Raw genomic sequence first — 17,617 nt, forward strand, 5'->3', positions numbered from 1 at the left:
ATTAGGTATTGATGGGACGTATCTCAAAATAATAAGAGCTGTCTATGACAGTCCCACAGCCAATATCATACTGAATGGGCAAAAACTGGAAGCATTCCCTTTGAAAACTGGCACAAGACAGGGATGCCCTCTCTCACCACTCCTATTCAACATAGTGTTGGAAGTTCTGGCCAGGGCAATCAGGCAGGAGAAGGAAATAAAGGGTATTCAATTAGGAAAAGAGGAAGTCAAATTGTCCCTGTTTGCAGATGACATGATTGTATATCTAGAAAACCCCATTGTCTCAGCCCAAAATCTCCTTAAGCTGATAAGCAACTTCAGCAAAGTCTCAGGATACAAAATCAATGTACCAAAATCACAAGCATTCTTATACACCAATAACAGACAAACAGAGAGCCAAATCATGAGTGAACTCCCATTCACAATTGCTTCAAAGAGAATAAAATACCTAGGAATCCAACTTACAAGGGATGTGAAGGACCTCTTCAAGGAGAACTACAAACCACTGCTCAATGAAATAAAAGAGGATACAAAGAAATGGAAGAACACTCCATGCTCATGGGTAGGAAGAATCAATATCATGAAAATGGCCATACTGCCCAAGGTAATTTATAGATTCAATGCCATCCTCATCAAGCTACCAATGACTTTCTTCACAGAATTGGAAAAAACTACTTTAAAGTTCATATGGAACCAAAAAGGGCCCGCATCGGCAAGTCAATCCTAAGCCAAAAGAACAAAGCTGGAGGCATCATGCTACCTGACTTCAAACTATACTACAAGGCTACAGTAACCAAAACAGCATGGTACTGGTACCAAAACAGAGATATAGATCAATGGTACAGAACAGAGCCCTCAGAAATAATGCTGCGTATCTACAACTATCTGATCTTTGACAAACCTGAGAAAAACAAGCAATTGGGAAAGGATTCCCTATTTAATAAATGGTGCTGGGAAAACTGGCTAGCCATATGTAGAAAGCTGAAACTGGATCCCTTCCTTACACCTTATACAAAAATCAATTCAAGATGGATTAAAGACTTAAACATTAGACCTAAAACCATAAAAACCCTAGAAGAAAACCTAGGCATTACCATTCAGGACATAGGCATGGGCAAGGACTTCATGACTAAAACACCAAAAGCAATGGCAACAAAAGCCAAAATTGACAAATGGGATCTAATTAAACTAAAGAGCTTCTGCACAGCAAAAGAAACTACCATCAGAGTGAACAGGCAACCTACGACATGGGAGAAAATTTTCGCAACCTACTCATCTGACAAAGGGCTAATATCCAGAATCTACAATGAACTCAAACAAATTTACAAGAAAAAAACAACCCCATCAAAAAGTGGGCGAAGGACATGAACAGACACTTCTCAAAAGAAGACATTTATGCAGCCAAAAAACACAGGAAAAAATGCTCATCATCACTGGCCATCAGAGAAATGCAAATCAAAACCACAATGAGATACCATCTCACACCAGTTAGAATGGCGACCATTAAAAAGTCAGGAAACAACAGGTGCTGGAGAGGATGTGGAGAAATAGGAACACTTTTACACTGTTGGTGGGACTGTAAACTAGTTCAACCATTGTGGAAGTCAGTGTGGCGATTCCTTGGGGATCTAGAACTAGAAATACCGTTTGACCCAGCCATCCCATTACTGGGTATATACCCAAAGGACTATAAATCATGCTGCTATAAAGACACATGCACACGTATGTTTATTGCGGCACTATTCACAATAGCAAAGACTTGGAACCAACCCAAATGTCCAATAATGATAGACTGGATTAAGAAAATGTGGCACATATATACCATGGAATACTATGCAGCCATAAAAAATGATGAGTTCATGTCCTTTGCAGGGACATGGATGAAACTGGAAATCATCATTCTCAGTAAACTATTGCAAGGACAAAAAACCAAACACCGCATGTTCTCACTCATAGGTGGGAATTGAACAATGAGAACACATGGACACAGGAAGGGGAACATCACACTCTGGGGACTGTTGTGGGGTGGGGGGAGAGGGGAGGGATAGCATTAGGAGATATACCTAATGCTACATGACGAGTTAATGGGTGCAGCACACCAGCATGGCACATGTATACATATGTAACTAACTGGCACATTGTGCACATGTACCCTAAAACTTAAAGTATAATAATAATAAAATAAAATTAAAAAAAAAAAGAAAAATCCATAGCTCCTGGGTTTATTTAAGTAACCCTTACTCAGGGTTAGCCTACTAAGGGACTTCTACACAAGGACAAATAACATTAGACTGTACCTAGAAGTTCCCTTGACAAGGTGAAGGGAGCACAGGCCAGCTGCTTTACTTTCTTACTCCTCAAGCAGGACTTGGTGATAAATGTTATATGGAATGTCTTGGAGAGTAAATAGTCATGGATATAATTTCTCAAAAAGGGGTAATATTTGACAGATTTCATGGGGGAAGGTTATTTGCTGTGAATTGTCAGATCTAGCAGGCACAGTAGATACCCATTACATGAGACATTTGGGAATTATCTCCAGCAGATTTGAAAAGCACAAGTAAGTTACACAGCAAGAGCCCTCATCTCCACGTCACCTAATTCAGTTGCCCAAATGCTTCTCTCTCAGGCCACACTGATGATACTGACTATGGTATACCTATGGTACATCGCTCAAGGTAGAGATGTTCCCTACGAACTTGGGCCTTGCTCATGAATGAGTCGGCTCAAGCTAAAACTGCATTGATGCCTTACTACAGCTCCACTTAGGTATAGCCCTAAAGAACAGTGGTAAGGGAAAATCCTAGTGGGCAAAGCTTTGAGCACTATACTTGGTCATTCACTTCTTATTGAGAGAGAAGTAGCCTTAAGTAGAGATATACATGGATTCTCGGGCAGTGGCAAATTGACTCATTGGTCAGGTACTTAACTTGGAAAGGGCAAAATTAGATCAGAGACAAGGAAATCTGGGAAATGTCATAACAATTGACTTATAAGGTGTGGATCTTCACATATCACTTTTATGCTTACCAGAGAGCATCCACTACAGAAGAGACATTAAACAACCAGATGTATAAGGTGACTTTGGCACTGAGGGCCAGCCAACATGCTCTTGGCCACCCTATTGCTTGTGCAATTAGCTCATCTACAGAAGAGTCCTGATGGCATGGATGGAAGCCAAGGGCCCAGAATCATGGGCCTTTTCTCAGAAAAACTAATCTAGCTGCTTCCACTGCTGAATGACACTTGGCCTTGATATGACACCATCATTTGAAAAGACCAAGCAGTTCTTTGATGGCAACATGATTATATCAGACCCATTCTTGTTTGGACATTGCAGCAATTCATTCTTAACAGGGATTACTACTTGGTCCAGGTATGGATTTGCCTTTCTTGACCATGGTGACTCTTATCAGAACCACTATCTAAGGAACTATAAAATGCATGATTTACTATTATGGGCTTTCTGACCAAGGGACCAATTTTACAGTAAATGAATTTTAAAAATGAGTAGAGTATATGACAATGGAAAACACTAGTCCTATCATATGCCACACAATCCAGAAACTATTAGAATGTTAAATTGGCCTGTTAAGGAGTAACCTAAGGTTCTAGCTTAAGTATGACATGCAGCTAGGTTGGAGCATTTTCCTCCAGGATGTGATATATACATTGAACCAAGGGCCATTATATGGTGCTCTGTCTAAATAACTTAAATAGTGTTATGACATATGGGTCCAAGAACCAAGGGATGGAAATTAGGTTGGCCCCTCTCACCACTACTCTCAGTGATCCCTTGGGAATTTGTGCTTCTTGTTCCTACAAGTTGAGACTCAGCAGAACTGAGTCCATGTAGCCACTGGATGCATGTATCCTCCCTGTATCCAGTGAGGGAATGGTTCCCCTGGAGGTCACAATAAGGATTCCACTGAACCTAGAACTATGATTGCTACCTGGTCATGTTTGGCTCCTCATGCTGGTAGATAAATATCTGGTTTCTCTGTCCACTAGTAGGAAAATTCTGAAGTACATTCTGTATGGTTCCTCAGAGCATTCCTAGCAAACTGAGGCCTGGATACCCACAGCAATAACCCATTCTTAACACAAAAGTTTTTTTGCTTTTCTCCTTTCCCTGTGTCACTTTCTCTAATTTCTCATTTCTCTAATTTCTAATTCTCTAATTTCTAATTTGTGCTTTCTGGGATCATCTCCTAAATAAACTATCTGTACCAATGTCTTATGGTTTCCTTTGAAAGGAATCACTAAGATTGTTCCTTTTCTCTTTGTGTTGATTTTAAATGTATTCACAAATTCTTTGACAATCTTCCTTTTAAGAGATAGAGCTTAATTCCCCTCTCCATAAGTATAGGCTGGACTTGATGCATTTCTAATTAATAGAATAGGGCAGAAGTGATGGTGTGTGGCCTCTCAGACTAGTTCTTAAAAGGCATTGCGGCTTCCTCCTTGCTCTCTCTCTCTCTCTCTCAGGTTGCTTGCTCAGCCATGTTATGAGGCCACTCAAGCTATCCTATGGGGAGGTCTAAGTATCAAAGAATTGAGGCCTCCTGCCAACAACTGTTCAAGTGTGCCATCTTGGAGGCAGATTCTCCAACCCAGTCAAGCTTTCAGATGACTGCAGCCCTGGCCAAAATCTTTACTGCAACCTCCTGCGAGACTTCAAGCCAGAGCCACCCAATTAAACCACTCCCAGTTTCCTAACCCTCAGAAACTGAATGAGATAATAACTGTTTGTTGCTTTAAGCTGCTATGTCTTGGGGTAATTTATTATGCAGTGATAGAAAACTAATTCACTGCTCTAACCTGGAAGAAAGGGAATGGGAATCCAAAGAGTTGTATTGCATGCAGAGTAGTGAAGGCAAATCGTAGGCCCCAAAAAAACTGAGATTAGGGGAATGATCTAGGAAGGAAAATGAAAAAAGGAAAGGGCAACATTGATGAAAGCAAGTAAAGAGAAAAATGTAAACAAGGAAAGATAACATTATAAAAGAAAGGAAAGAACTATGACATAAAATAGGCAGTAACTAAGTGTGAGAGAAACTGAGAATTGCAAAGACAAACTAGAATGAGTAAGCAGACAGAGAATCAAGAGGAAGAAAGAAAAAAGGTTCAGTGAAGAAAAAAATGGAGTAATGAGAGGATAAACGTGGGAGAGGGGATTTAAAGAAGCAAGGCACACTAGGATATGGGATAAAGGGACCGAGAGCTCTGCCTTCCCTGAATGCACTAAATGCCTCAAGTAAACATGCAAAATAATCAGTCTGAAGCTTCTTGCACCTAAATGTAGTCTCTTTACTTAAGTGTGACTGTTAGAATACTACAGTTTCTCAGAATACTAGGAATAATTTCTATATTTGCCATGATCATTGTATTCAGTCCAGTGTTCTATTTCTGCTCAATCTTCCTTACTTAACTGAGCTAGATTCTGTGCCCAAAATATATACACAAGTTATTCCAGTCAGAATACACTATCTCTTGGCTATAACTGATGGATGGAAGGCTCAAAGGGGCTATAACTCAGAATAGAAATAAAGTACTTTATAGTCCGTAAGTAGAATCAGGGGTTAATCTAGTTACATTTGGTTCTTGATAAACATTTTCATAGTAAGTATCATCTGGTATTCCCATTTGCATCTTTGATATGTCTCCTCCATAGTTATATATGTTTTTCTGTGCTTGATTAAACCTGAATCCTAAAGAGAAGTGACAAATGATTAGAAAGATACCAGATATAATAAGACGCTCACTCAAAATGCTACTGTGTTGCTGTCTGTTCCACATTCCTTTTCACCATTCTTAAAGCAAATATCTTCATCTGAAACCAGAAACACCCCAAATTTCTGAGTTCATCCCACTTTCACTCCCACATATCACTGTCCATCCCTACAAAAGGCTCTGCAGGACCTGGGTTTTAGGTCTGATCTACTAATAACTAGCTGTGTAATTTGGGACAAATTATTTAACCTAAGTCTTAGTGTTCTCATCTGTAAAATGGGGATAATAACCGTACCTACCTCATCATATTCCTGCAAGAATTAAATGTGACAGTGCATGTAAAGAACTTAGAGCATCTGGTATTTAGTTGGTGCTCTGTAACTATTAGCTAACTTCTTCATTCACAAAGGGAGAAATGCCCTTTTCCTCTCAAGAGCTCATGTTTCTAAATCTGCTCTGGATTTATCTTTTCTTGCTTCTTGAAGAAGTGACACACATTCTCCTCTTCTCCAATGCCAACATCTTCAATATATCACCTTCACTGGCTTCAGTTATGCAAATCTCCACTACTTAATTTTCACTTGCTTTTATGCTCCTTCCAACTACCATCCTATATCTTTCTTCTTTTCACAGTAATCTCTTTTAACTCAGTAATTTATATTGTTTCCTTTTTTTTTTTTTTTTTGAGACAGGGTCTTACTCTGTTGCCCAGGCTAGAGTGCAGTGGCGCAACCGCACAGCCTCCACCTCCTGGGCTCAAACAATTCTCCCGCCTCAGCTTCCCAAGTAGCAAGGACTACAGGTGCATGCCACCATGCCCCGCTGACATTTTATTTTTTGTAGAGTGAGAGTCTTTTTATGTTGCCCAGGCTAGTCTTGAACTCTTTGCCTCAAGTGATCCTCCAAACTTGGCCTCCCAAAGTGCTGGGATTACAGGCATGAGCCACTGTGCTGGGTCTCTGTGCTGATTTAAATTTGTAAAAGATGACTATCTATTGAGCAGAGAAGGGAATGGAGAAGCATTGGTTTGGAGGCTATTGCAGAAGCCTGTAGAGGGGTGACGGCAACTTGGGCTGAGTGGGTGGCAGTGAGCTGGAAATAGGTGGATTGGTTAATGCTAAGGATGGCTCATATTAATGGAGTATGCATTATGAGATAGGCACTATTCTAAGCTCTGTGCATGATTATCTCATTATCTCACAACCTATGTGCTAGGTACTACCGTTATTCTTCTTTTACTAGTGAAGAAACTGAGCTAGTAACTTGCCCAAGATCATATAGCCAGTAAAGAGTGGAGCCAAAAATCAAACCCAGGCACTCTGAATCAAGAGTCCACAATCCTTTGGGAAGCCAAGATGGGCAGATCACATGAGTCCAGCCTGGGCAACATGGCGAAATCCCATCTTGACAAAAATACAAAAATTAGCTGGGCATGGTGGTGTGTGCCTATGGTCCCAGCTACCCAGGAGGCTGAAGTGGGAGAATTGCTTGAGCCTGGGAGGCAGAGGCTGCAGGGAACTGAGATCCAGGCCACTGCACTCCAGCCTGGGCAACAGAGTGAGACCCTGTCTCAAAACAAAAACAAAAACAAACAAACAAAAAACTCCACAATCCTAACCTCTTTGCTTTACTGCTTCTCCTATCTGCTAGTAGGACAGAACTCATATACCATCATTAGGCTTTGGCTATGTTAAAATTATTGGCGTTTCTGGTGTCTGATGACACTCTTCTTCAACATGCTGGCTTTTACTTTCAGCATTTCAGTACTGCTAACTACTGGCAGAACAATAGTGGCCTAGAACCTAAAAACTATTTTCAACATTTTGAGGCATTTATTTTGCCAAGTGAAGTCTGCTCATGAAAAATCGTTACTAAAACTATAAGTAACTTTTTTTTTTTCACTCTGTCACCCAGGCTGGAGTTTAGTGGTGCAATCTTGGCTCACTGCAACCTCCGCCTCCCTGTTCAAACGATTTTCTTGCCACAGCCTCCAAGTATCTGAGATTACAGACATCTGCCACCATGCACAGCTAATTTTTGTATTTTAGTAGAGTCAGGGTTTCACCATGTTGGCCAGGCTGGTCTCGAACTCCTGACCTCAGGTGATCCATCTGCCTCAGCCTCCCAACGTGCTGGGATTACAGGTGTGTGCCACTGTGCCTGACCAGTAACTTTTAAAAAAGGATTCATATTTTGGCTAGGCGTGGTGGCTCTCGCCTGTAATCCCAGCACTTTGGGAGGCCGAGGTAGTTGGATCACAAGGTCAGCAGATCAAGACCATCCCGGCTAACACAGTGAAACCCCATCTCTACTAAAAATACAAAAAATTAGCAGGGTGTGGTGGCGGGCGCCTGTAGTTCCAGCTACTTGGGAGGCTCAGGCAGGAAAACGGTGTGAACCTGGGAGGCGGAGCTTGCAGTGAGCCAACATCGCGCCACTGCACTCCAGCCTGGGCGACAGAGCGAGACTCCGTCTCAAAAAAAAAAGAGATTCATATTTTTAAAATCATTTTATTCAAACTTAAATAATATAGGACATTTCCTTCTATTCCCAAATAACAATCTTACATACAAAGGTAAAAATGACTTGACAAATGAATCTAAATTTATATACTATGCAGATTACTGAAATGTTAAATGCCTAGAAATACGTGTGTGGAATGTATTTTTTGTTCATGAGAATTTCCTATAAAGTACTGCTAAAAATCACCTACCTTTGAAGTTAGCCGAAGAGTTGCTTGTAGCAATTTCCTTCCAGCTGGCAATGTACCTAAGCACATTATATGAGGATTCATTAAATTTAATCGATTCATTAGTACATACTTAGACTACTTCTAAAATTCCACTTTTCAGAAATCTTAGATTAATGATGGCATGTTCACTAGCCTCCATGTGTAACTCTCATGACTTTCTCACCTTCTAGTATCTCACATCCAGCTAAGAACCTTCAGGACAAGGAGTTGAAGGAGGTATAAAAATGGTGCCCACCATCTGCCATACTTAGTGTCCTTTCACCTCCCTCTAGCATGCCCCCTCATTTTATCCTGTTAATTCCAGAAAGATCATGTCCTCAGCTGAGTGTTTACTAAGAAGTTAGTTAATAACATCTAAATTTAAAGCATGGGCAGAAAACTCTCCTGGAGACAACAAAAACTTTCTCTTTTGTTCTGGATTACCAGATTCACTGTCTCTGATACGTGAAGGGAAATTTAAAGCATCCAGTTTCTGAGCTCATTAGAGCAGCAGCGCTGTCTTTGCAGTGTCCAGAACACGTTAAGAGATACATTTAGGTAGGGCAAATGCAGCTGTCACCTCAGCTCCTGAACAGAGACTGAAATAGAGAGACGAGGGTTGCCTGAGAAGAGGTAGAATAGGGAAGGACAAGGTACAACCTTCTGTGAGGATGATGGAAAAGCACCAAGAGGCAGGTTTCCTAAGATTTATTTCACCTTAGGCTCCATATCCCACTTTCCTAAGGTGCCTTTACAACTGCACCCACTTTAATCAAAAAATCAGGTCAGGATTTGGTTACAGTAGGTGCTGAAAGGGAGCTAGCACAGAGAGGTGGAGAATTAGAACTGTCATGTAATTGGCTGGGCGCAGTGGCTCACACATGTAATACCAGCACTCTGGAAGGCCGAGGTGGGCGGATCACAAGGTCAGGAGATCGAGACGACCCTGGCTAACACGGTGAAACCCCATCTCTACTAAAAATACAAAAAATTAGCCAGGTGTGGTGATGCACGCCTGTAGTTTCAGCTACTCGGGAGGCTGAGGCAGGAGAATGGCCTAAAACCTGGGAGGTGGAGCTTGCAGTGAACTGAGATGGTGCCACTGAACTCCAGCTTGGGCGACAGAGCGAGATCTCAAAAAAGAAAAAAAAAAGAATTATCATGTAATTCAGAAAACACTGTGATTTTCTTTTCTTTTCTTTCTTTCTTTTTTTTTTTTTTTGAGACAAAATCTCGCTCTTGTCCCCTAGGCTGGAGTGTGATGGCGCGATCTCGGCTCACTGCAACCTTGGCCTCCTGGGTTCAAGAGATTCTCCTGCCTCAGCCTCCCAAGTAGCTGGGATTACAGGTGCCTGCCACCACGCCCGGATAATTTTTGTATTTTTAGTACAGACAGGGTTTCACCATGTTGGCCAGGCTGGTCTCGAACTCCTGACCTCAGGTGATCCACCCACCTCGGCCTCCCAAAGTGACATTGTGATTTTCTAATTATTTGTTCCATTTGAATTATTTTTACTTCTGTCAACCCTGTGCTCCTGAAGTTTTTTGCAGTAGGAGGGTATATACTTCCAACAGTATTTAATACTTATTTTTATAGAGACAAGGTCTCGCTCTGTCTCCCAGGCTGCAGTGCACTGGTGCCATCACGGGTCACTGCAGCCTCAAACTAATGGGCTCAAGTGATCCTCCTGCCTCAGCCTCCTGAATAGATGGGACCACAGGTGCATGCCACCACACCTGGCTAACTTTTTAATTTTTTGTAGAGATGGGGTCTCGGTATTTTGCCCAGGCTGGTCTTGAACTCTTGGGCTCAAGTGATCCACCTACCTTGGCTTCCCAAAGTGCTGGGATTATAGGCGTGAGCCACTGCACTTGGCCTATCCAACAGTATTTAATTACAATCAGACGTTGTGTCTGAATTTGGCTCCTTCTCACTACTGCTACCCCTTGGTGCTCTGCGAACTTTCTTCAATGGCCTTCAATAGGATACTGCTGGGTGACTTAAATGAAAGGATGCAGGACAAGAGCAGGTGGTGTAAACTCCTTCCACAATCTCTCAGTAGGCAATTCAGTTTGGTTTGACCTTAAATTTTAGCAGACTTTGTGCTTTCAGTGGTTGCTCAGGAGCACTATAAAGACTCATCCTGCTTGCTTGGATTTATACACAGAAAAGACTTTCATTCCACCTTCAAGAAACCAAGATAAAAGACCTTGATCGATAGTGTGCTGAGCCCTGACAATCTGGGGCACAAACACTTACCATAGCTAGGCCCCATCACTGTCCCTGCTTTATCCAAGATTAGCACATGACTTTTATTCCATTATTTTAAAAAGAACTTCTCATAAAGAACATACCAGCAGTAATTGATAAGAAATCTAAGTTTTACAAAAATCTAAGTTTTACAGACATAGAAGCAAGTCTGATGAAAGCATTACCATGCTGTTTATATCACAGAGCTCATCTTTCTCACGAAGAAATTTGTAGAAATTTTTAGATAATAGTTATCAAGTCTGTGTGCAGTCTACAATGAATCCATTTGTTAAATTACAAATTTAACACTTTAAGAGCTCAGAAAAAGTCCCTAGCCAGAGAGGTCACAAAACTACATATCTTAGAAATCAAAGGAGCAGCTTCAGATATAGAAACTATCCGTAACAGACATAAGCACAGAGCTCTCCCCAACAGAATATCAGGAAATTATTTAATATTTTCTAGCTGGTGATTGCTTAATAGGTATGTCAAAATTCACTTGCTGTTTGAAAAACATGATGATCCTGGAAGAGGAACATCTGAATATCCATTAGGATGAATGCCAGCAAAAGCCACGGTAGCTGTCCTGTGGCATTGTGCATAACTCCGTGATGGTGATGTGGGGATTGTTCTGGGTTCTAAACATCTGCAGCAACATAGCTCTGGATACAGGAATTTGCAACAGTACTCATTAGTGTGTTTGAGTCCACTAGTGAAACTGGCTCTATCCATTCTTCCAAATGATAATAACAATGTTCAGTTAATAGTTGCAGTACGCATCTGAAGATGGACATGGTTTCATCTCAGGAGAGCATCGGTCTGTCATAACGGACTAGCACAAAAGCCTTTGGGGAGAAACTGGTTGTTATCACTAAATATCAGTGTTCAAGGCATTTATGCCATTCTAACTGTCCAACTGTAGAAAAATGTCCATAGACGTTGAAGGATACAAGGCATTTATGCCATTCTAACTGTCCAACTGTAGAAAAATGTCCATAGACGTTGAAGGATACTTTCCAAGGAATTAGGGGTGACCAATTCTCTAGAGGGGACAAATGTCAGACTTTTAAATTTTCATCAAACAAGGTGGCACCAAGCCAGTTACAAATATCTAGAGGTCTACAAAGGTCAAACGGGGAAGTAGACTGTGGAGACCATAAATGTGCTGGAAAGAAGGGGCTTATGCCTAATGTCTGCAGTTAGCTAGGGGAAGGCCTTTGCAAAGTTTGGTCTTACTGAGATAATCAGCGCTTGTGGCCAAGTAGTGCTACTGAAATATACCCAGATAATCACACTTGAAATTTCATCTGAAATTTTTGTTGTTCAAGGCTCAATGTAAAACCTTGCTAAGAGTCCATGTTGGTACAAAATTATGAGTATCCTCAACTCAGAAGATAAACTGATAGAAATTATACATAACTTGGAAGCAAGGTATTTGCATTTTTTAATGGAAATTTTCAGTTGCTCTTATCATCTGAAAGCTAGGTATATCCATCCCACTCCTATATGCTATGAAGAAATTGCTTCAAGTCTTACTGGTTTATCCTGGGTTTTTTTGTTTTGCTCTGTTTTGTTCTGAGACAGAGCCTCGCTCTGTCACCCAGGCTTGAGTGCAGTGGCGCGATCTCAGCTCACTGCAAGCTTTGCCTCCCAATGGCGTGAATCGTGGGTTCACACCATTCTCCTGCCTCGGCCTCCCAAGTAGCTAGGACTACAGGCGCCCACCACCATGCCTGGCTAATTTTTTATATTTTTAGTAGAGACAGGGTTTCACTGTGTTAAGCAGGATGGTCTCGATCTCCTGACCTCAAGATCCGCCCTCCTCGGCCTCCCAAAGCGCTGGGATTACAGGCATGAGCCACCTCGCCTGGCTGTTTTTTTTTTTATTTATTTTATTTTTTATTTATTTTTATTTTTTTTTGAGATGGAGTCTCGCTCTGTTGCCCAGGCTGGAGTGCAGTGGCGCGATCTCGGCTCACTGCAACCTCCACCTCCTGGGTTCACGCCATTCTCCTGTCTCAGCCTCCCTAGTAGCTGGGACTACAGGTGCCTGCCAATTTTTGGTGGGTTAATTTTTGTATTTTTAGTGGAGACGGGGTTTCACCGTGTTAGCCAGGATAGTCTCGATCTCCCGACCTCATGATCCACCCGCCTCAGCCTCCCAAAGTGCTGGGATTACAGGCGTGAGCCACCGCACCCAGCCTGTTTTTTGTTTTTTAAAGGGAAGCCATTAAGACTTCACCTACTATCACTTAGCGGATGATGGCGGGGAAAGTCTTATGTGGACCGAGATGCCTATTTTTTTCTTCCCTTTGAACTCAATAGTTTTATTCTTTTTATATTCCAGTAATGACAGAATATAGAATATCTGGTATCAATTTTTTGTACTTGTTTGCCAGCCCTTAGCTTGAATCAGCCAATGGTACAAGGGAAAGGCAGAGCAGGATTTCAAAAGCTCACCTGAGAAAATTCTCTATCCAGTCCTGGGAAACTCATTAAAAATGGACCTCTCCTACCTCTCTTTCCCTTTCTTTCCTCTCTTTTCCACTCAGCAATTTTTACTCTTAGGAAGAAAAGTAAAAGCAAGGCATTGCAGCTCCTTTGTTTGGCTGTCATTTCTTGCATCATTATTACCATCTGCATTTGTTCAGTGTCCCAGAAACTACAGACATGCTGTCTATAGGGAATCTCAGGACTCAGGTCTGCACAAAATATTGGGGTTATTGAATCATAGCAATTTCTTCTTATTTAAAAATATTTTAAAGCATCTACTACGGACACTTAGTCCTTTATTTTTTATCTTTTCCTTATTATTTTCTGATCTATCCTTCTCATCAGTATCTTCTTTCTTTTATTCTTGTTTTGATTTTCATTTGTCTTGATCATTCTTCTCCCTTTTTCTTCATTTATCTTTCCTTGCATCATTATTCTCTCCCCTGCTTCCTCTGGCTTCTTTTTTTCATGTTCTATTGTTCAATGACCATTAACTTGATTTTTCCTACCCCATTTTCTTATCTCACTTTTACTGATTTCTTCTGTTTTCTTACATTTCTTTACTTACACTATCTTCATTTAAATTTTTCTGCCTCTTCATACGGTATCCACATTCTTTATTGTAGTTGAGTAAATATTGAACATTTTAAGCAGCTTTATTGAGGTATATAATTCATATGCCATACAATTCCCCCATTTAAAGTATAGTATCCAGTGGCTTTTAGTATAATATTAGCAGAGTTGTGGATCCACCACCACAATGAATTTTCTTTTCTTTTTTTTTGAGACAGAGTTTCACTCGTTGCCCAGGCTGGAGTGCAATGGCACGATCTCAGCTCACTGCAACCTCCACTTCCCAGATTCAAGTGATTCTCCTGCCTCAGCCTCCTGATACCTGGGATTACAGGTGCCCGCCACCATGCCTGACTAATTTTTGTATTTTTAGTAGAGACAGGGTTTCACCATGTTGATCAGGCTGGTCTTGAACTCCTGACCTCAAACAGTCCACCCGCCTTGACCTCCCAAAGAGCTGGGATTACAGGCATGAGCCACCGTGCCTGGCCCACAATGAATTTTCAATCATTTTCATTGCCTCAAAAAGAGACCCTGCACCCCATAGCCACCACCACCCCCTCCCCCCAGTTAATTCTCCACCCCCAGGAAACCACTAATCTATTTTCTGTCTCTATAGGTTTGCCTATTCTGGGTATTTCCTATAAATAAAATAACACATGATCCTTTGTGATTGGCTTCTTTCACTTAGCAGATTCATCAATATTATGGCATAAATCAGAACTTAATTTCTTTCTTTTTTTTTAAATAGAGGCGCTGTCTCACTATGTTTCCCAGGCTGGTCTCAAATTCCTGGGCTCAAGCAATCCTCCCATCTCGGCCTCCAAAAATGCTGGGATTACAGACGTGAGCCACTACACTTGGCTTTGTGTGTGTGTGTGTGTGTGTGTGTGTGTCTCGCTCTGTCACCCAGACTGGAGTACAGTGGTGTGATCATGGCTCACTACAGCATCTACGTCCTGGCTCAAGAGAACCTCTTACCTCAGCCTCCTGAGTAGCTGGGACTACAGTTATGCACCAGCAGGCCTGGGATAATTATTGATTTTTTGTAGAGATGGGGTCTCGCTATGTTGCCCAGACTAGTCTCAAAATCCTGGGCTCAAGCAATCTGCTTGGTCTCCCAAAGTGCTGGGATTACAGGCATGAGCCACCATGCCCAGCCCACTAATTTTTATTGTGGAATAATATTCTATTGGATAGATCTACCATATTTCATTTAGCCATTCGTCAGCTCATGGACATTTGGGGTGTTTCTGCTTTTTTGCTATTATGATAATGCTGCTATGAACATTCATGAACAGGTTTTTGTGTGGACATGTATTTCCCCTTCTCTTGGGTATATATCTAGGAGTGGAGCTGCTGGATCACATGTCAGCTCTATGTTTAACCACTTGAGGAACTGCCAGATTCTTTTCCAAAGTGGCTGCACCATTGCACATTCCCGCTAGCAGTGTATGAGTTCCAATTTCTCCACATTCTTGCAAACACTTGTTATTATCTGTCTTCTTAATTATAGCTATCCTAGTAGGTGTGAAGTGGTATCTCATTATGGTTTTGATTGCATTTCCTTAATGGGGCTACATTAAATATTCTAAAATTTCCCCCACACAAGAAATCTTAAAAATGTTTTCTAAGGGCCATAGTACATCACTGAAAACTTATAACGTTTTAGTGTCTCATACAGAAAGGTTAGGGAATATAGATGAAAGAAAACCTTTGTATTATTAATTTCATGCTCTTAGCCTTTTTTCTAAATCCCAAAGTAAGAAGCAAAGCAGACTAAAGCATAAGAATAAAGTCTAAGAATAAAGAGCCCTAAGTCTAATTTTCTGTTTACTATTTTTGGATCATTCATTTTCTTACCCCTCATGTCTTCTTCTGTTCTTTCTAGACAAATAATAGATACTCGGGGTTTTTTTTTCTTTGAAGATTGTTTGTGGCCCCAAGATTCAACAAGGAAATAGGAAATGTTAGAAAAAAACTATGATGACTGCCCTTGTTCCCCAAGAATAGCAACATGTACTTACTCATCAAAGTTCAGTGTATTTGTCCAGTTCAGCACTTCATCCACTTCCCATTCCATCACAGAATCTATCCCCCCATCTTCAAAAGCTCTAATCAGCCCCTTTGTTGCAGTGTGAATTAGTCCTAGAGTTTCATGATGTGTTGACTTAGCCTCCAGACTTCCTGAGTAGTACCTAAATAGGCGAAAGGGAAAGAGAAGTAAATCTTTTGAAATAGGAGATTACAAGTAGATACAGGCAATATATATTGTTGCTATTTACATATTAAAACTATCTGCATATTGAATAAAGTTTTCATTCCTATATAACTCAGATGCATCTAAACCAAGATCTATGTGATGGAATCTTCTGGGGGAAAAAGCAACTTAACCACACTAACTTAAAATCACCCCTCAATAAGTTGCATTTTTATGATACGAAGAAAAACTAAGTTATTAAATTGTTGAATCTTAGAATTATAGAGTGGAAAGGGTCTTAGAAACCAAATAACTAACCTACTCATTTTTATAGGTGAGGAAATAAATCTTTGAGGAGTTAAGTAAATTTTACAAAATCAAGAGGCTAATAGCAGATAAAGAGGGAAGGAAAGTGAAAAAAGGAAAGAGAGGAAGAGGTAAAGGGAAAACAGATACCTTTTCTTTGTGCCAGGTACTTTTCATACAGTCTTATTTAATTCTTTTTAAAAAGACACAGTCAGGCCCAGCACAGAGGCTCATGCCTATAATCACAGAACTTGGGAGGCCAACATGGGTGGATCACGAAGTCAGGAGTTCGAGACCAGTCTGGCCAACATGGTGAAACCCCGTCTCTACTAAAAATACAAAAATTAGCTGGGCATGGTGGCGGGCCCCTGTAATCCCAGCTACTTGGGAGGCTGAGGCAGGAGAATCGCTAGAACCTGGGAGGTGGAGGTTGCAGCGAGCCGAGATCATGAAACTGCACTCCAGCCTGGGCGACAGAGCAAGACTCCATCTCAAAAAAAAAAAAAAAAAAAGACACAGCCATTTGTGGCAGCTATTTTTATTCCCCTTTTAGAGATAAAGAAACTGAGACCTGGAGAAGTTAAAATGTCATTCAAAGCTGGGCACAGTGGCTCAAGCCTGTAATCCCAACACTTTTGGAGACTGAGGCAGGAGGATCATTTGAGGCCAGGAGTTTGAGACCAGCCTGGGCAACAGAGAGATCCTCATCTCAATTAATAATTTTAAAAATGTTTAAAGAAATTGTTCAAGATCATGTAGCAGTAAATACTTACGAGAGCCAGTATTCAGACCCTTAGTCTTAAATTCTGCCTCCTTCTGCAGCACTGCCTGTCTTAATCTGAGCACATAAAATAATACATTCACTGATAATGAGCTGAGTAACTAGAGAGAAGTTAGTAGTCCTTACCAAGATCATCAAACCTTTTTTTGGTATTTATTTTAAGATCTACATTGGTAGCCATTTTAAAGGGTCACCTATTATGAAGTTGTATTCATTTATTAGTTCAACACTCATTGATTAGGAAACAGCATAGTGGTGATATGGAGCAAGACTTTGGTATCGAATTATCTGGATGTGAATCTTGGTTCTGTGTTACATAATCTGCTAAATAACCTAGCCTTTCTGGGCCTCACTGACCTCTTCCTTAAAATGGTAATCAGGGCCAGGTGTGGTAGCTCATGCCTATAATCCCAGCACTTTGGGAGGGTAAGGCAGGAGGATCACTTGAAGCCAGAAGTTTAAGAACATACTGGACAACACAGTGAGACCCCATCTCTACAAACAATAAAAAACATAGCCAAGCACAGTGGCACATGCCTGTAGTCCCAG

General features: G+C 41.0%; 1 protein-coding gene across 13 annotated transcripts in view; it reads right to left on the reverse strand.

The window, feature by feature from the left end:
- Window positions 1-17,617, reverse strand: part of C9H11orf65 (chromosome 9 C11orf65 homolog) — a 156,931-nt gene that overhangs the window by 69,496 nt on the left and 69,818 nt on the right. For 5 of the 13 annotated variants that reach the window (XM_055094807.2, XM_003828344.6, XM_055094801.2 and 2 more), the window contains 3 exons: window positions 15,809-15,979; window positions 8,447-8,502; window positions 1,129-5,711 (listed from right to left, as the gene is read on the reverse strand). In XM_055094807.2, the coding sequence (XP_054950782.1) occupies window positions 5,557-5,711; window positions 8,447-8,502; window positions 15,809-15,979 (382 nt within the window). In that variant the 3' untranslated portion in view covers window positions 1,129-5,556. Of the gene's footprint in view, window positions 1-1,128; window positions 5,712-8,446; window positions 8,503-15,808; window positions 15,980-17,617 lie in introns of those variants that run through there. The other 8 variants (XM_063608257.1, XM_063608258.1, XM_055094798.2 and 5 more) reach the window with 2 other exon arrangements.

The sequence above is a fragment of the Pan paniscus genome, chromosome 9 (assembly GCF_029289425.2).
Source record: "Pan paniscus chromosome 9, NHGRI_mPanPan1-v2.0_pri, whole genome shotgun sequence".
In the NCBI taxonomy this organism is placed as follows: domain Eukaryota; kingdom Metazoa; phylum Chordata; class Mammalia; order Primates; family Hominidae; genus Pan; species Pan paniscus.